This window comes from Chelonia mydas, chromosome 3, assembly GCF_015237465.2.
Source record: "Chelonia mydas isolate rCheMyd1 chromosome 3, rCheMyd1.pri.v2, whole genome shotgun sequence".
Classification (NCBI taxonomy): domain Eukaryota; kingdom Metazoa; phylum Chordata; order Testudines; family Cheloniidae; genus Chelonia; species Chelonia mydas.
The window spans coordinates 66,858,999-66,879,088 of record NC_057851.1 but is presented as its reverse complement, the minus strand read 5'-3'; the positions used below and the strand labels follow the sequence as shown (position 1 = coordinate 66,879,088).

At 41.6% G+C, this 20,090-nt stretch overlaps 1 protein-coding gene across 5 annotated transcripts in view; it reads left to right on the top strand.

Moving 5' to 3' along the window:
- Positions 1-20,090, top strand: part of MDN1 (midasin AAA ATPase 1) — a 162,289-nt gene that overhangs the window by 52,238 nt on the left and 89,961 nt on the right. For all 5 annotated transcript variants that reach the window (XM_037894480.2, XM_037894479.2, XM_043542661.1 and 2 more), the window contains exons 23-34: positions 613-764; positions 1,825-2,003; positions 2,390-2,598; positions 4,269-4,415; positions 4,985-5,126; positions 9,497-9,631; positions 9,709-9,847; positions 12,730-12,868; positions 12,977-13,107; positions 15,504-15,648; positions 16,781-16,910; positions 19,252-19,467. In XM_037894480.2, the coding sequence (XP_037750408.1) occupies positions 613-764; positions 1,825-2,003; positions 2,390-2,598; positions 4,269-4,415; positions 4,985-5,126; positions 9,497-9,631; positions 9,709-9,847; positions 12,730-12,868; positions 12,977-13,107; positions 15,504-15,648; positions 16,781-16,910; positions 19,252-19,467 (1,864 nt within the window). The remainder of the gene's footprint in view (positions 1-612; positions 765-1,824; positions 2,004-2,389; positions 2,599-4,268; positions 4,416-4,984; positions 5,127-9,496; positions 9,632-9,708; positions 9,848-12,729; positions 12,869-12,976; positions 13,108-15,503; positions 15,649-16,780; positions 16,911-19,251; positions 19,468-20,090) is intronic.

Sequence of the window (20,090 nt, the reverse complement as noted above, 5' to 3'; positions counted from 1 at the left end):
GGAGAATCCAGGTTGATTCTTGGAGCACAGAGTGAACTTGCTGGGCTGAAATACAAAATATTGTCATTTAAAACATTAATAGTTTTTTCTTGACTTTGTGGGCTTCATTGCTTGCCAGAGTAGGCCCTATTGCAACACTACATAGTGACTTCAGTTGAGACTTTCTGAAGAAAGTGGTGAATGAAGAGGCTATTTTGAATGTTTGCATACAGGGATTAAATTCCTTAGAGAGACGTTTTGGTGCTAGAAATTAACAACTCTCCAGTAACGATGAAATAAAAATAAGTAACCCCCTCAGTTCAAGAAATTCCTACAAGTCGCTTTTCAGAATAGCATGTCACATTAAAGTCCAGAACTGGGAGTCAGAGGACCTGGGGTTCTGTTTACAGCTCTGCACAGATTCTTGACTTTAGATGAGTCACCTTCTCTTCCTTGGATTCAACATCTGTAAAATGGGGATAATACATATCTCATAGGAGTGCTGAGGTTTAAGCTAATGTCTGTAAATTGCTTTTTATGGATGATGCTATAGTAGTGCAAAAATAGCTGCTGCTGTTAGAAAACAATAGGAAACACATTTGTATAATCTGTTATTTCTATCCTGTTTTTCAGCCACTACCAGAGCCCCAAGGAGGGAGAGCTGTACAGATAGAAGGTTACTGGATTTCAGTGGGGGATAAGGAACCTGTGATAGATGAGACTTATGTACTAACTTCTTCTGTTAAACTTAATCTGAAAGACATTGTCAGAGTTGTGTCTGCAGGGTATGTTTGTTTAAATTTTTGTGTCAGAATACAAAATTAAAAAGATAATATACAATTCTGTAATTGAGGTTACCTACCTCTATTATATTTCTATACTTAATGTTGCCCCTTAAATCTTAATAGATTAAAATATGCGTTAACATTAAAAAAATGATGAGACGCTTCTTCTGAGAGGAATAATTCTCCTTCATGACTGACCTGCAGAAAGCCTACTGTAGGAATTGCATGCCGAGCTACAAGAATGACCTTTGACTAGTAGCTAGCAGTTGTGGGGGGCGTGTGCACGTCACTTGTTCTTAGTATTCTAAGACAAGAGCATAAGTACAGTAGAACCTCAAAGTTACAAACACCAGAGTTATGAACTGACCGGTCAACTACACACCTCATTTGGAACCAGAAGTATGCAATCAGGCAGCAGCAGAGACCAAAGAAAAAGCAAATACAGTACAGTACTGTGTTAAATGTAAACTACTAAAAAATAGAGGGAAAGCGGCATTTTTCTTCTGCATAGTAAAGTTTCAAAGCTGTATTAAGTCAATATTCAGTTGTAAACTTTTGAAATAACCCCCATAACGTTCTGTTCAGTTTTACAAACGGTGTTCGTAACTCTGAGGTTCTACTGTAGTCTAGTTATCTGCATGCTTGAGAGGATATGAAACCAGCTTTTCTTTCGTTGTCCTTAAACAGCCTAAATTTTGTCATGTACAGTCCCACCTAAGCCCTATAAAGCTTGGTATAAAAATAGTTTCAGTGCTGATATCGACCAGCCTCTGATTTCACAAGTGATGACGGAGGCAGCATGGTATAGTAGTTAGCATGTGGGAATAAAGGTATTTGAGATTATGTCCTGGCTTTGACACTGACTGGCTCTGTGACTTGGGTGAGGAACATAAATGAGACCTTGAGAGGCTAAATTGTAGTCTCTTGATAATCTGTTACACAAGGCTCTGAAAATTTCAAACAGTACAGATGCATTACTTCCTTTTCATATACACACAGGATATTTTACTGTCAACCTAAAATACTGCTTCTAAAATATTGTCTTTGCTAATCCCTGAAGGACTCATCCAGTGCTGATTCAAGGAGAGACATCAGTTGGTAAAACTAGTTTAATTCGCTGGTTGGCTGCAGCTAGTGGGAACCACTGTGTGCGGATTAACAATCACGAACATACTGACATCCAGGAGTACATTGGCTGTTATACATCAGACACTTCTGGGAAGCTGATGTTTAAGGAAGGTAAGGTTATCGCTTATCACATTTACCTCTAATTCCCTTCCATTTTACATGTTATGCAGAGATGAAAAAAGCTCTGGTCACGGTTGTGTCAATGCAAATATGAGCTTTCATGCAGTTAGTTCAGTTTTGCAGGTCTCTGGTTACTATGTTAAAGGGGTTCCTTCAGGCGTTCTTCCATCTCTTGTTCTTTGGTCCATTGCACTGACAGAGGGGAGAGCTAAAGGGTTTAACAGCTTCAGTGCTGTTGCACATCTTGCTGTGGGTTAACTTATTTTATTCTGAAGTAAAACTGGCTGCAAGGATTACTTGTGTTTGCTGGGTTTTTTGTATATTTTCATGCAGATTACCTTAAAGTTTTAACCAGAACCTTTTGTATTCCAACACAGGTGTCCTTATTGATGCTATGAGAAAGGGCTACTGGATTATCCTCGATGAACTGAATTTGGCTCCTACAGATGTTCTGGAGGCACTCAACAGACTGCTGGATGATAACAGAGAGCTGTTCATAACAGAGACACAAGAAGTTGTCAGGGCACACCCTCGATTTATGCTGTTTGCTACACAGAATCCACCAGGACTGTATGGGGGCAGGAAGGTTTGTCGATCTCTCCTCTTGCTTTCGGTTATTCTTACATTAGGAAGAAAGCTTCACCGTATTATTCTTTCAGGGGTGCAGAGACCTGTGGCACAGAAACTTTCTCACACATATCAGATAACAATATGAAAGTGTAAAGGAGTAGCGGAAGGGAAGATGGTCTTCTAGCCAAGGCACTGGACTGCCTGCCTATGTGAGCTTGGGCAAGTCACTTAGGCTATATCTACACTGCAACTTGGGGGGTGATTCCCGGGACCCATAGACAGATGCGCACTAGCTCAGCTTGAACTAGTGTGCTAAAAATCATAGTGTGGACATTGCAGCATGGGCAGTGGGTTGAGGTAGCCACCAGAATCCAAACCCTCCTGACCCCCTGGGTCCAAGCTGGGGCAGCTAGCTCAAGTTGAGCTGGTATGAGTCTGTCTGTCTACCTGCACTGGGAATCTCACCTTCCAGCTGCAGTGTAGACATACCCTTAGTCTCTGAATACCTAAGTTGCCATCTGTAAAATGTTGTGAAGATACATTAATGTTTATAAGGTGCTCAAATGCTACGGCTGTGAATGCCATAGAAAAGCCCGTGTGTAAATAAAACAGATATGTATTCTAGAGCAGTGGTTCTCAAACCTATTTTATCGCGGGTCCCTTCTTTGTGTCTGTAACAGTAAGCTCCTCACCTCCCCTGGGTGCACAGCCAGCAGCCACATCTCTCCGGCCACCCAGCTCTGAAAGTGCGCAGAAAGTATTTTTTTTCCCTAACATTTCTCACGCCCTCCTGCCCAAATATATTCTGCACCCCCCAGGTGAATGCTCTCCCACCCAGTTGAGAACCCCTGTTCGAGAAAGAGATCTAGGTTGCCAGCCTAGGTAGAAGGAACCTTTCTGAGTTTTGAAGTTTCCTCAACAAGAATATATAGTAGTTCCAATAGTTTTTAATTTCAAAATTAATCTGGCATGTCTGTTGCAGTGACCAAATGCTGATATGATCTACACTTAAAAATTCTGTGTGTCTTGACTGACTAGCACATCACACTTGTGGATGAATATGAGAAAACTGGCTTCCTTTCTCTTCCTTGTAAATGAAGCTTAAGAACTACTGCATTTCATGAACAGCACACACGTGCACTTTTTTTGAAGTTCAGTATTGGACGCAACTGGCTTTGAGGTGCCAGTGAAGAATTTGGCAAAGAAGCAGAGTGGGTAGGCAAATAATCTAATTCTTCTGCTATTTGGTGGCCTTTACAAGAGAAGTGAAGTTGGAGAGCAGTATTCAGTTTAAGCCTTTCTTCAGACTTGCCAGTCAGAGAACACACCAAGAATTTTTAAGGGCAGGTCAGTAGCTTCTCTGGTGGACGCTAAAGCTCCAGTTCAGCAGAGATGTTAAGCACACTTTTAAGCACTTTGCTGAATCAGAGCCTAAGTAATTAAATGTAATTTGCCCTGACTGATTATTTGGTTGTCCCAGACTGCTGGAGAATAGACCTTTTGCATCTTTAGTGTCCATTTTGTAAGTTTAAGCACGATCCTATCTATTCCTTGTCCCAGTGGATTTTAACCACTAAACCTTCAGGGTAGCTCAGCTTCCTTTGGCTGTATGTGCAGGATGTAGTTTACAAGGATTAAAGGGAAAAAGCAAAGTTCAGAAGTACCATTCCCAAACGTACATTTTAGGTGTTGTCCAGAGCCTTCAGGAATCGTTTTGTGGAGCTGCATTTTGATGAGCTGCCAAGTGCTGAGCTAGAAACAATCCTTCACAAGCGATGCAGTCTGCCACCTTCTTACTGCAGTAAACTCGTCAAAATCATGCTGAATCTGCAGGTATTGGTGTCTTTTTTTTTTCTTCCCCCTTTTAATATAGAAGTAAAACTAAGGCCTTTAAAAAAATATTGTATGACTTAACAACGGAGAAATCTCTAATTTAAAATAACCAAGTTTGCTGGCTTAAGTGAACCTTTTCAGTTTGAGTTTTTGTTTAAAAGCAAAAACAAGTCTAGTAGCTACCAGTGCCTCATTTTTGGATTTTTGTTTAAATACTTTAAAAAATATTGTGCTCCCACATTTTTCTAGATCCTAGGTGCTGAAATAGATTGTTGTGAACAACCACTTAGCTCTGGCTACTTACCAAAATATGTGTTTTCTTTAAAAACAAATGCAATAATAAAAACTGGAGGTACCTCTTTCTTCCTTCTGTCCTTTCTTCCTTCTAGAATTGAATGTGCTTAGACCTTTTTACTGTATTGCAATAAAGTGAAAACTATATTCCAGTTATTAAATGAGAGGAAGTCTTAGGCTGGGATTATGAATTTATTACGTTTTCATTTCACTGACGTTTGTTTGAATGAGGAATACATATTAAATTTTAACCGTCCTCTTTGCTCACTTGGTAGTCTTATCGCAGAGGTTCAACAGTGTTTGCTGGGAAGCATGGTTTCATTACTCTTCGAGATCTGTTTCGTTGGGCTGAAAGATACAGATTGGCAGAACAGACAGAGGAGGATTATGACTGGCTTCAGCATTTAGCAAACGATGGTGGGTCTTTGCTCCTGTTCTTCATGATACTTCATTTTTTTAAAGAACTAATGTAAACATTTTTCCAACCCCACTTTTCAAATACAAACCTTTGTCCCTTGTTACTGAGCAGTAATAATCTGTGATGGAATACACTCCTGTATTCACACCCTGCACACTTTTGTAATAATCTCTGTACAAAGTATGCCTTGTAAGATGTCATTTGAAAACTCAGAATTTTCTGGTCAGTATTGTCCTGGCAAAATATGTGTGGAAACATTGTATGTGTCATTATAAGATTCTGCTTTTTGATGTTATGAACACATATTCCAAACCCCACAGCCCTGCCCAGGCAGAAATCAGGTTTATCCTTAACAAAGGAAGGAGTGTGCGCCTGACTTAATTTGCATTTAAGCAGTAAACAGAATCCTCACGTAGGCAGACAAAACAAAGGAAATTCAAACAGGTGGAAAAAAACCCAGCAGGGAATAGCCTTCTACATAGATTCTTTGTCTCCTGGGTCTCAGCTGCAAATGTTTTTCAAGAGGGGGACCGATAATATAAAAAGGAGGGACAAACACCCCTCTCTCTCTCCCTGTCTATTGCATCCACTGCACCTGAAGAGACAAAGGAAGTAGCCATTGGACTTTGGGGGAAGGGTCTGGACTGAAAGAGTTTGGGTCAGTAACACTGCTGAAAGCATGTGGTGAGAAAACTGCTTTGAATCTAATGTAGTTTGTTAAATTAGGTACCGGTAAGTGTTTTATCTTTATTTTTCTTGTAACCATTTCTGACTTTTATGCCCCATTACTTGTACTCACTTAAATTCTCTCTCTTTGTAGTTAATAAACTCATTTTATTGTTTTATCTAATCCAGTGTGTTCAAGTTTAAGTGCCTAGATAACTGTTGTGACCATATTATTCCCTTAAAGGAATAATGGACTCAGTATATTGGTACTGTTCATGAGAAGGCATACATGCAGTATGTAGAGGACATACATTTCTGGGTAGAAATCTGGGAGTGTGTTGGGGTCACCCTGTAGCATAACCCAGGCTGGTAAGAGCCAAGGTGCTGCTGGCTGCAGCACATACACAGACATAGTTGGGAGTGATTTGTATGGTGGAGGCTGTGAGCAGTCCAGGCTGGAGACTACAGCCGCAAGGCATTGTAAAGGGCACCCCAGGTTACTGGGCAGGGGTGACACAGCTGCTCATTAGTCTGGATTGTATCCTGACATGTCACAGTGGTGCAGCGAACTAGGGTTTATGCACAGCTTTTTTAGTTTAAATGAGGCTTACACTTTAAGCACCGGTCTAGCAATTTTAAGGGAGTCTCAAGTATGGTGGCTGGAAACAATCAAAGAGAGGTTACAGTTTGTTGTTTTCTGTTTGCTTATTTCCGGCAAGGGAAATATAAACAGTAAAGCATAAGTATGAACACCAGCGAAACAACTGAAAAGCTAGAACTGGCCAGGTTGGAGAAAGAAGAAAGAGATAAAGAATGTGAGTTGGCAAGGAGAGTGAAGAGCCAAAGACAGGCAAGCGGAAGAGCAGCAGCAGGAAGCTGCCCACTGGTGAGCCATGGAGCTGAAGGAAAAAGAAACAGCTGCCCTCCAACAAGTCCTGGAAGCTCAGAAGCAAAAAGAAAAGAGAGAAAAGCTACCCATAAATGACCCAGGGAGCTGAAAGAGAAAAAGGCCCTAGAGAAGGAGAGGAAATATAATCTTGGCATGATGGCAAAACATGGACAGATCCCAGAGTCACCAATCTTTTGCTCCCTTCAAGGAGCCCTCAGCTGTAACAAATTGTGTCCTGCGTAAGAACGTAAGAGCAGCCATACTAGGTCAGACCAAAGGTCCATCTAGCCCAGTATCCTGTCTTCCAACAGTGTCCAATGCCAGGTGCCCCAGAGGGAATTAACAGAACAGGCAATCATCAAGTGATCCATCCCCTGTCTCTCATTTCAACTTTGGGCAAACAGAGGCTAGGCCATTGATGGACCTATCCTCCATGCATACAAGGCAACAGACTTCACTGAAGAATATCTACCACTTTTGAAATGCTATCTGAGGTTCATAATATTCCTGAGGACAAAAAAGTACCCACACTGATTACAAAGCTTTGAATGTATTTAATGAAATGCTTATTGAGGTAGTCTTGAGATAGTCTGAATTTTAAAAAGCTGCTTTTCAGATGTTTCAAATTATTCCTGGAGTGTATAGGTTGAAATTTAGAAATCTCAAGAAAAGTGATGGTACGAGTCATAGCGAATATGCCTATAAGATGTGTGACCTAATAAGAAAATGGGGAAATGGAAGGGAGGCGGGGGGTAAGGATTTTAGCCAATTGCTTGATCTCTTTGCTCAAGAACATTTCCTCAGTATATGCACTGATGAGATTTGGAATAGTTTATGGGATAAATCTTTAAAATTTGCAAGAAAGTTTGCAAATTGAGCACCATGGCTCATTCCTTTGTGCAAACCCAGATGTCCAATGAGAGCAGTCCAGAGAAGGAGGGATGCAAAGCCAGTGTAAAGGGTGATCCTGTTTTACGCCTCAGAAAAAAGGAGGGTATTTGGGAGCCCAGGCAGTCTGCCCTCTGCCCCCAAATTGTTCCCCTCCTGGAAATTTGCATCACAAACCTCCTGAGAAGGAGGAGAGTCCAAGAAGATGTTTCTAGTGTAACTCTGTTGAGCACCTGAGAAATCAATGACCCAAGCTAAAAGAAACTAAGCCCCATCCAATCTATTTTAAACTCACCTGATGAGTTTTGTGACGACTGACCTTGAGGGGGTCGATGTGGAAGTTATTAAGGTTGCCAGAGTAAATAGCAAGGAGTACCCGGGGTGGGAAGGGGGGGACACTCTGGAGCCCAGATCTCTCTGGTCAAGGGACGCAAGGTCCAAAAGACTGAAATGTTACCTGATGAGAAAGTGGAGCTTCTAGTAGTGGGAGGACATATAATTCCTGTACTTTTAGCCAAGGTGCATGGGCTAGGTGGATTGGGAAGGTTTAGAAAGTGTCTTTACAATAGTTGTGCTGGGTAGTATCCCCATTGAAATACTTGTTGGGAATGCTATTTTGCATATGATTAAGGCTATTAATTTGGTAACAGAATGATGTCAAAGGGAATATTGTGTTGGATCCTAGAGGGGAGTGGTAACGTCCCAGAAATTGCTGGGGGGGAGGGCTCTCTAACTCAGTGGTTTTAAAAATTTCTGTATTAGTGACCCCTTTCACTCAGCAAGCCTCTGAGTGTGACCCTCCTTATGAATTAAAAACTGGGGGAGAGATTTTACAGCTCCTGACCCCCCGTAACCACCATGAGATCCCCGAGGGGTCATGACCCCCAGATTGAGAATTCCTGCTCTAACTCTTCTGCAGCAGAAGGAAACTGTTTCCAGGTGTGGGGGGGGGGGGCTGAGGCTGGCGCCTGCATGGCAGAGAAAAGCAGCATGCCATCAGGGCCAGCTGGGGCGGAGATAACCCCTGTGACTGAAGAAGTGGTCCCAGATATCAGCTGCTAGCATTTTGCAGTTGAATAAGGGATAGATCCCACTCTAGAGCGCGTCAGAGAGTGCCCCAGGAAAGAAAAATGAGGAGAGGTTTTTTGAAGAAGATGGGAGATTGTATAGGGAGACTCCTATAAAAACCAAAGCCCTGGGCAACCCTGTAAGCAGTTGGTTGTGCCCACATAGCACCATGCTATGTGCTAGCACATGATTGTCCTTTTGCTGGTCACTTGGGGGCACAGAGAACCGATGACAGGTTAAAGAAAAAATAATACAGGCCAGGAATACAGAGTTATGTGAGGAATTATTGCAGGTTTTGTGAATTAAGTCAAAAGTACCCGAGAAAGTTCCTCTATGCCCCTTGCTTGTAATATAAGAGGCATTTTTGAGGGTAACAATGGACATCGTGGGTCCTACCCAAAGGGGAAAGAAATGTATCTTGGTGGTAGTGGATTAGCTCTGACTAAGACTGAGGCAGAATCTGTGGCAAGAGCCATTTTCACTATCTTTAGCAGAGTGCATTTCCCTAAAGAGATTTTTATCTGACCTTGGGTCAAATTTTATGTCTCAGCTATTCAGTGAGCTATGGAAGTTGTGGAGTGACACAACTAAAGGCTACCTCATATCACCCAGAAACAAGTGGTTTGGTGGAAAGATTCAGTGGGACCTAAAATCTTTGTTGGAAGTGACTTATATGCTGGAGGCTGTTTGTGAGCAGTCCAGGCTGGAGGCAACAGCAGCAAGTCATTATAAAGGGCATCCCAGGTTACAGGGCAGGGGTCACAGCTATTCATTGGTCTGGATTGTACCGCTCGTATGTCACACATTCCTCTTTAAGAATCAAAGCAAACACTCTGATTTCTCTTGCCTTATTTACAGGTTTCATGCTTCTGGCAGGCAGAGTCAGGAAGCAGGAGGAGGTTGATGTTATTCAAAGTGTCCTTGAAAAGCATTTTAAGAAGAAATTGTATCCTCACTCTCTCTTCTCAGAGGAAAGTGTTAGAAAGTTATTGGGTGAGTTTGCAAAAAGGACTAAATCAAAAGCCTGATGCGTGTGATTAAAGCTAATCAACTTGTTCTTTGTTGGGCAGTTAAATCATCTACACAGATGTCAGTGATGGACAGCGAGTTTAGTCATGTTGTCTGGACTCAAGGGATGAGGAGGCTTGCAGTTCTGGTAGGACGAGCCCTGGAGTTTGGCGAACCAGTACTGCTGGTGGGAGACACTGGGTAACTTGTTTTTCTATTACAGTAATGAATTGTTCTGTTTAGCCCCGTTCAGCAAGGTCCTTAACTGCATACCGACATTTAAACATGAGTGACCTCACTGAAGTTAGTAAAACTACTTATCCTTAAAGAGGAGCCTTGCTTAAATGCCTTGCTGTTTCACAGCCTTTGTGAATCTAAAACTGTCTCAAATGTCAAGTCAGGTTTGTAGCTGCTGTAATACAGAGTTAACTTTTTAGAGTGCTGTGTTGGAGTGCACCTGTTTTAGCAAACTACATTAAAAGTATCTCTTGTGGTTTTGCTTTATTTTATCTAATTTGTACAACAGTGTTATATAAACCTGTTAGGGATGTATTGAACTGAACTGAAATTGAGGAGGGGGGTTGAGTTTCGTTCATGAACTGTCTGTTAGAATCTCAGTATAAGAATTACATACCTTTCTCTTGAAACCTGGAAAAGTTAGTAATAAATCTGGTGGATAGTGGTGAATACATTTACATATGTTCCAGGATCTGACTGCATAAGGCCCAGCCCATCCTCTTTATTTTTTTCCTGCCTGCAAAAAAGAGGTCATGGAAGCAGATCTCTCATGCTGGTTATAAATTTAGTATTAAGTAATTCTGTTAGTCTTTGTCTACACTGACACGTCGTCGACCAATCTTTTGTCGTTCAGGGGCGTTAAACACCCCCCTGAACGACAAAGGTTTTACCGATGAAAAGCGCCGGTGTGAACAGTGCTTTGTCAGCAGGAGTGCTCTCTTTCCGACAAAGCCGCTGCTGCTCATGGGGGGTGGAAGTTTTTTGTCCCTAGAAGCCTCGTAGTGTAGGCATAGCCTTAGAGAGTAAGAAGAGGCTGAAGTTGGGAAAGAAGAGACACAAGTAATTAGATGCTAAAAGGGAACTTGGATGCTACTTGGAAAAGAATAAATCTTATGTAAGTCTTTCAATTTAACAGTCAAGACCTTTCATTTCTTCGGAGTCCGGTGGCACCTTAAAGACTAACAGCCACTGGACTCCTTGGTTTTTTTTTTGTGGATACAGACTAACACTGTTACCCCCTGATACTTGACTTTCATTTCTTAGTCTTTCAAAATGGATGATTGTTTGTGTTCAAGCCTGTAAGGAGAACTTGTTCTACACTAGGAATGGGTACATTGGCTGCTTGTCAAAGGTTTATTGTCTTGGTATTTAAGCTGCTGCTTGAAGTTCAATTACTTCATTCACAAAATGTTAATCTGTTAATGGGGCTAGGTGTAGTCCTCTGTGTGGGTGGGCAGCGTTGCTTCAATTTCAGCATTCTCCTCAGACGACCTCCTGGATTATATTTAGTTTCCTGCAGTGGAGCTCTGTAGAGACAATTCATGAAAGGACAAAGAGAGGTCAAAATCCGTCAGTCTCCACTTACTGAATACTGCCTCTGAATGTATGGCCAGTACAGATCTAGATTGGATTACCACTTCCTTCCTAGGAGTCCTTTCTGGGACAATTGGAGGTGGAAAGGAAGGAAGGATGGGTAAGGCCTTGTGTAGCCTTAAGCCTGGTTCAAACACATAGGCTATGTCTACACTTGTAGAGTTTTTGTGCTGTCAGTTTAAATGGTGATAGTGAACTGGTGAAAGAAAAGCGCTGGTTTGTGTATTCACTTACTTCCACAGGCGTCAGAGAGTGTTTACATTTGCAGCACTTCCATCAACGTGAGAGCAGCACACTGAGGGCAGCAATCCCGCAGTGCAGCTCTCTTCATTTGGTGATAGGTCTTGTGGGAAGTCGGGAGTGTGATCGTGGGGCATCCTGCATCCCTGCACAGCCTCCTCTCCCCAAACACTGATCAACTCCAGTAGGTCAGCATTGCTTCAAGCGGGGGATTGTTGCTCCGTGGAGCAGGCATTGTCACCTGGTCAGATAAGTGAGCACTTGCCAAGAAAACAGGAAGGGGAATTTCAAAGTTCCCAGGGCTTTACAGGGGGAGGGGTGGATGTCTATTTACCTGGTGTCAGAGCAGCAGAGCTGCTGGCCAGAATGGTCATCTAGAACTGTGGGATATCCTGTGGAGGCTAAAAGCTCTGTAAACTGGAAGAACATGTCTTCACTTGCACATCACCGCAAAAGCATCACCGGTAAAACCTCATGGAGGTGGTTTTCTTTTTGCAGTGAAACTTCTGAGTTTCACTGGAAAAAGTCATTGGCAAGTGTAGACATTCCCATGGAGTTTGTGCAAAAAAAGGGTCTTTTTCCACTTTAAATGGCAAGTGTAGACATGCTCTTAGTTGCACCAGTTTAATTGTGACGTTAAACCAGTGAAACATCTGTGTGGATAGGTGCAAACTACACTGATATAAGCTTGCTCTAAACCTAGATAAGAGCATCAATGATGTCTCATGACTCCTATAGTATGGATCTTCAAAAAGCAATACATTTGGAGAATTTAATTTACTGATAAGTTTTTTTTTCTTCTTCTTATAGTGAGAGGCTAACATTTTTCTCCTTGGCCCTTCTGATATTTTATGATGCCTTAATCACTGATGCATTATGCATCATTCAGAGGCGATTTGGAGATGTGAAATTTGTTACCTTTCTAAAGTCCAAATCAAATCTCAGGGTGCAGGTCCCTCACCCATGTTTTAATTAATAATAGTGGCAATTCAGCAATGGTTTGCCTGCCAAAAGTGGATGCAATTCATTTAATTTTTGTAAGGTGGGTCAGCTTTCAGAGAAAGGAATACGTGGGAGTAAGAGGAACAGCATGGTGGGGCCATTGCCCTGCAGGGCTTTGAGGAAATCCAACTGGAACGGCTTTGTTGCTGAAGTGGACCATTAAGTGGTTGTGGACCCCTTCTGTTTTTGTTCTAAGTTGACTTCATTGGTTTTCTTTGTTCATGTTATAGGTGTGGCAAAACTACTATTTGTCAGATATTTGCAGCCTTGGCAAATCAGAAATTACATTCTGTGAACTGCCACTTGCATATGGAGACATCAGACTTCCTGGGAGGACTACGGCCAGTCAGACAGAGATCAAAGGACAAGGTCTGTCTCATGACAAGGGGTGACTGGTATCACTGAGCTTTAGTGTGGTCAAGAGAGCAGAGAATGACAAACCCCTGCTGACTCTTCTTTTTCTTCCCCATTACCTAGGAGGAATTTGACAGTTCTAGACTCTTTGAATGGCACGATGGACCCCTTGTTTTAGCAATGAAGGAGGACGGCTTTTTTCTCCTGGATGAGATTTCATTAGCTGATGATTCTGTGTTGGAAAGACTTAATAGGTATGCATTCTAAAAGTGTGTAATGTTAGGCAGCCCTTCACCAGGCTACATTTATCACACAAATGAGTTAGATAATCTAGCTTCTAATTGTTAATCTTAGCCAGCGTCCCTTTTTCTTAGTTGCTCAATTCCTGTTTAAATAAAAAAGATCCAAAGTAACTCAGTGGCGCATTCACTGTTAAGCTGCTGTACCAGATCACTTAGTTCGTGAACTGATCGGTCTCCAGCAGAAAGATGCTGACTGCACCCATATTAGTCCTGTATTTTTAGACAATTGCTTGCTATTGGAGAGGCTGCTGGCAACATTGAAGGAGAAGGGATGGTAAGGTAGGCCTATGAAAAGGACAGGATGAAAATTTACTCTTGCACCTCAATAGTGATTTAGCTGAACTTATTAGAAGAACTTAGAAGTATTCTGATCCAAAAGCAAAGGAGTCCAAATTTGTTCAAGATTATTGTGGCAATGATTTGTGTCCTTGGGTTGTTTATATCCGTAGCTGTGTGCTAAGTGTTACTATGAGGTTTGCTCTTTGTCAGTGGTTTTCAACCAGGAGTCCGGGGGCTGCGAGCAGATTTCAGGACGTCTGCCGAAATAAACCAGAGAGCAGGGCTGGTGTTAGAGTCAGTGGGGCCCAAGGAAGAAAGCCGAAGCCTGAGCCCCGCTGCCTGGGTCCAAAGCTGAAGCCTGTACGCTGCCATATGGGGATGAATCCAACTTAGCTTTGCGGAGCCCCGGTGGCATGGGACCTTGGACAGTTGCCCTGCTTGCTATCCCCTAATGCTGGCCCTGGCTTTTAATTTACTGGATATGCAGGAAAAAACATTTTTTGTGGCACATGTAGGCCCGGAGTTTTCATAGCACGTTGGGGGGGGCGGGGCGGACTCAGAAAGAAAAAGGTTGAGAACCCCTGTTCTGTGGCACTGCTCCAGACTGAAGACCACCTTCATGTGCTTAACCTGTGCTCAAAATGTTATAGTCACCTTTCTGTGCATAGACTGGCAGGACAAGAGAGTCCATTTGTTTTAACAGCTGGTTAATTTCCCCAGGTAAAATAGTTAAAACACAGTTCTCCTTAAAGGATAGCATGTAGGGACAGTTAACAACACAATAGAACAAAAACAAAATAAGTATACGTGATTAAAATGGAATCTACAATGAGACCTGTAGCTAGAGCTACAACCTTTCCTTATATAGAAAGATAGATGAAAGCCTTATTTTCTGCCAGTTCCTGTAAAAAAAAACATTTCTCAGTCTGTCATTACGTTCATGGGAAGTAACATGCCTTGTCCAAGAACAGGAAAGGTGCCTAGCAAATTGGTGTCTTTCAATACCTTCCCAAATTTTTTTATGTAAAGATGTTACAACTGACACTATATACTACTGTTAGATTACAGCACCCTTCATTTTAAAGTCCGTCTTTTTTCTTACCAAATATATTGAGATGACCAGCAATTACTTTCTTTGATGTCTCAATAGTTTCTATATTTCAAGTAGATTTTTCATAGCTCATGTGCACCTTGCAAACTAATCTTCTTCAGTTAACTTTATTGTTTTGTTAATGATTCCAGGCAACATCTTCCTGACCACTTTTGCTAACATGCACGGTAATGGGTCACGCTTTTAGCTCCTTCACACAGTTCACTAGTCAGAGTATATTAGGGGGTGGGGTATGCAACTAAAAATATTAAATAGATATTTTAAGTTGCACTGATAGTGAATTTGTTGTAACTTGTCAGTTTTGTATTCCATAAACTTGAAAACTAATTCAGTGTGCTCTTCATCAAGCTTCAGCTGTGAATGTTACTTTTGGCATTGTATTTATAAGAGAGAGCTTTTGAAAGGTCCATGCTACAATGTAAATCTTTTGACCAACCACTTTACACAGCCTTTCACATCAAGGTGTAGATGAGCTTTCCACATCTGTGTATTCAGAAATATTGTCAGTTGGAAAGGATAAGCAGAATTTATCATTTACTTTTGCTGAAACCCATTATATTGAGCTTTGTGACTTAAGCTATGTTGACGCTGGCATTTGAACGAGAAAACTTTTGTCTTCTGCTGCCCCTCGGAAAGACAGAAGTTTTGCCACGAGAAGCACCAGTGTGAACAGCGCGTTGTCGGCAGGAGATGCCGCTCGTTGCGGGTGGAAATTTTTTGTTGTCAGGAGAGGCGACAAACAGCAGCTACACTGCCTGACATCTAGCGGCACGGCTCTAGTGACACAGCCATGTCGCTAAAAGCTGTGTCGTGTAGACATAGCCTTAGAAATCAAGCTAAGCAAAGCTACCTCACGTTTATGTATTTTTAAAAAGACTGGTGACTTTCTAAAGTGCAAGCTATGGGATTTAAATAAAACAATTTTTATAACACAGTTTTTTTAAAACCTGGTTTGTAGTGTTCTTGAAGTTGAGAAGACACTGGTGCTTGCTGAAAAAGGTAGTCAAGAAGATGAGGATAATGAAGTAGAACTTCTGATTGCGGGAAAGAAATTTCGCATCCTAGCAACCATGAACCCAGGAGGTGACTTTGGAAAAAAAGAGGTATATTCTGAGAGGCCATTGGAATTATGACTTGAATGTGCAGCATGCACATGGTATAGGTCCCAGCATGCAGTGTTGCATATTGGAGTCTGTCTCCTGGCTCTAAAGGAGGACTAAGGTGTGTCTTTCTTCTCCCACCCATGTACTGTTACTTTGACAATGTAAACAAGCACTCAACAAAGAAAAATGTGGACACTGAATCACATAAGTAGACTTGATATGCAGAACATTTTAAGTAAATGAAGTGTAACGCTCAAAGGAAACTACATCCAAATCCAGTTCTTGCTGTGGAGTCTTTATGGTGTGGTGTGGGGATGCAATGACAGATTGTGCTCCTGGAACACACGAAACAACTAGAAGTTGTCACCTAGGGTCTCCAAAAAATGGACAAATGCCAGTAGGGCAAGATTTCCCACAAAATAAGAACAACAGTTCTAAAGTAACCCCTTACGTTGTTTTAAAAGGAACTTAATAACCATCTAAGGAATGACAGACATTTGAACTCAAAGCTTCAGCTTTTTTACCCCTAGAGAGGGGGATGTCCATTTAAAAAAAAAAAAAAATCAGTCATTTTTAGCGCGCTAACAAATCTACCAGAAAGTCCCGGGTTCAGTAATCAAAGGGAAATTGCTTCTTTATTGCATATGTACTGGTTGATGATTGCTCTTTATAATTCAGCGCAAAGGAGCAATTAAGGAAAGGCATTCCAATTCAACCCTTTACCTGTATGGTGGTCTTTCTTTCAAAGGCCGAGTGGGCAGATGAGATTATACAGCCCTTGTTTGATAGACTGTATCTCTGAAGTTCCATCTCACTCTGATTCTTGCAATCTATCTCATTTTCTTCCCTATTCTCTTTCAGTATTTCAAATGAACAGTTGGCGTGTTCTCTTGGTCTTGCACTAAAAGAGCCACATTTTCTCCTACTAGTGATAGCTATAAACACCCGGTCATTATTAGAAGGAATACTACATGATTTCGAAAAGGAATCAGTTTATTTACTGTTCTAATAATTCACACGCACTAGAACTACTAGCCTATGAAAGTTTAAATGCAAGCTTAAGTAATGTAGGTCTGTAGTAGCTGTGATGTATGCTGGTAGTGGCTATATAGTTATATTTTATTGCCTGCAGCTTTCTCCTGCACTGCGCAACAGATTTACAGAGATATGGTGTCCACAGAGTAACAGTCGTGAGGATTTAATACAGATCGTAAAGCACAATCTTCATCCAGGACTGTCTCTGAACAGGATAAACCACCAAGGTAAGTATAATTTAGTTTTGTGTCAAATTTAAACTCTGCGTTGGAGAGAGAACTGAATTTGCAGATTGAGATGGTTTTGGCCAGGATTCACACTAATGCTTCTACCATCCATAAATACAACTATCTCTGCAAACAGACTCTGATACACTGGCCTCTGTTCCTCCCTTCATAGCATCCCATTGCCCGCGTGACTGGTCATCCCGTGTGACTGACCAAAAGTTGATAGCTTTCAGCAAAGCAATGCAAAGGTCCCCTCCCCACCTGAACTCTTCCCTCCTCTTCAATATCTTATCCTATTTCTCAGGTATTGGGGAGGAACAAAAGACCAGGACCATATCTCTCATTTCCTTTGCTACCAACAGCTTGGCTGTTGGTTCAATTTACTGAGCTCTCTCTTGTGTTCCCTTACATTTTAACTTTTGGGTGGTTCAGTCTTTGACAGTGCAGACACTGGGTTCCTCCTCCTCTGTTGGTCTGGCAGAATTTCCCCCCTGAAGTACTCCTTCTTCTGCTGCAGTTAGATACCTGCTTTACTCAAAGCAGCATACAGGGAAGTGACTTCTGTGGGCATCTGGCATCTACCAGAGAAGGCTAAAGAAAAGGATTGGGTTGGGGGGAAGAGCAATGAACAAACCCTCTGTGTCTCCTGCAGTACTTATGTGCTGTGGGAAGCCTTAAGAGTCCTCCTCCTCTCTGAGAGCGAAACCTTTGCAATTGGCTCAGAGGCTGGATCCATTTCTGGAAATAGGATGAAACTAGCCCCTCAGCTTCTCTAAAGGGGGAGAGAAGTGCCCATGTTGGGAGTCGAGGCTCTCCCAGAGGCATCAATGGAAGCAGTTTTCTGGGGTTTTGAAAGGCCTGTAAAATAGGGCGAGGAGCTCGCTTGTGGGGAACGGCAACTTTTTCCATGATAGCCTCAGACTCTGAAAAGATTTTTCAGATTTCCATAAGCTAAAGGGCTTTCATTGGCAAACACCACCCCACTCCTTTACCTAGCCTGTGGATTACATGAGTGGCTCAATGAGTTATTTCTGCCTGCTAAACCTTTCCAGGAGCCTTTAACCTCTGCTCCCAGGGGGTTCTCTCAGAATTCTTCCATGTTTCCAGATTTTCTGCTAAGCTGCTGGTGCTTGCCCTTCCCCTTGAGTTTTCATGACTGCTCTAGTAGGTCACAGTTCAAAAGAGGGAGAGATGTCCTTAGAGCTGAGCCCCAGGCTCCAATATAAGGAGCTCAAGCAGCTTGATAACTCTTGCTGTGGCACGTTTTTTGCAGAATTCCTTCCCAGTCCCATCTCTCTCTCCAGCAGATCATGTAGACAGCCTGCATTGCTCCTGATGTCAGTCAAGGTTTTTTACCAGATCTTTCTGGGGTGGGGTTGGGGGTTCGGCAGTTGCTCATTTGTCAGGAATTTCCCTCTGAAGCATTAGACTAATTTCGTTTTAGGAATACCTGGAAGTGAACCCAAACCTTCCTCCTCAGTCCCTAAGCAGAGGCACAAATATTTGGTACTATCAACCTTTTTCCTCCATGCTTTCTTTGTGGTGGAGGGTCTTTTTCTTTTCATCCCAGTGGATAATCCTTCGTCTTCCAAGGGTATTTTCTCTTTTTTTGCTTTTTCCAAGATCAGGGAGGCCTTTTTATTCTGAAAATTATCTGGGGGATGGGAACAAGTTTTGAAGGTTACTTCATGTTCTTTGTAGCCCCAAGAAAGAAGAAATCAGATTTATTTTGGGTCCTTTAGTGCATTGAACCATTTCCTAATCTCAGATTCAAAGTGGAATCTTCCATGTCTACCTTGTTTGCTATGGATGAGGACATTTTCAGGCAACCTGTTAAGCTACTATAAACTGGTGCTTCTGCTGAATTGCTTATAGCAAATACTTTATTTAAAAAAAAAAAAAAAGCAATACCCAATAATGAATTCATCTGTTGCTCACAATTCTGTATCTGGGAACCATTCTCAAAGAAAGGAGTTTCTGTGTTTTACTGAAAAAACTTTGATTTCAGGAACTAAATTTCATTAGTTCCTGATATCAGTATGACTTTTTTTTTGCCCTATGCTATATAGAAAATGCATGTGATGAATTTTGTGGATGTATTAGTTTTTAAAGTGTGTTGTAGAGGATTATAAATCTGTTCTTCGCTCTTCTCCTCTCCCCCTTTCATTGAGCACTTTTTGAAGATTGAAAGCACCACACTTCAATGCAAATATTTTTTTAAAACAAATCTGAAGAACTTGATTGATTTTCTATATTTCAGGGTTCTAGTTATACAGCTTTGTGCTGGAAATGACCTATATAATTCAGTTTATAATTGCAACATCTTTTTTTTATGTTTTAGGGACAGACATAGCTGAGCTGATGATGGACTTTATTGAATGGCTAACCAACCAAGAATTTGGGCGTCAGTGTATTCTCAGTGTCCGGGATGTCTTATCGTGGGTTAACTTTATGAATGTCATGGTAGAAGATGAGGAGTACAGCCTATTTTACATCTCTCCTGTGACGTCTTTTGTCCATGCTGCGTGCCTGGTGTACATTGATGGAATAGGTTCAGGTAGGTCATCAGTGCTTATCAGAGAAGAGGTGAATATATTTAACTCTTTACATTTTTTTCTTATTTTGCTCTTCATATTTGATTGATATCCCAGTGTTTAGTTTGGTTAAAATGAAGGCATGATGAAAATATTTGCTTCCACTTGTCAGTATCCTTTACTTAGTGTGTTTTTGCTTGCCATTTTTAACAGCAAGGACTTCTTGAATGGTTCAGCAAGCTACACACTGCACATATACAAAACTACATTAAAGTTGCAAAGTCAAGCACCATCCCCTTATGTGTATTTTTGGTGATACAGTTTTTAATTACATGTTCACATACTATATTTCCATAGGACCCCTGCCTCATTCAGTGCACAGTATGGACAGTGCTCAATAAATGAGTATCTAATTTGATATTATTTTATCCATCTCATTCAATGTGTGGCCTGAGGCCTTATTTACTGCAATGTATTCAAGCCCTGCTCTGAAGACAGAGTTTTTAATTTCCTCTTGGGCTCTTCTCTGGGACTCCTCATTGTAGTACCTCAGCGTTTCAGAAATATTAACTTACCTTCACAACACTCCTGTGAGATGAGCGGGTATTATCCCCATTTTACAGATGGGGTGCTGAGGCAGAGAGAA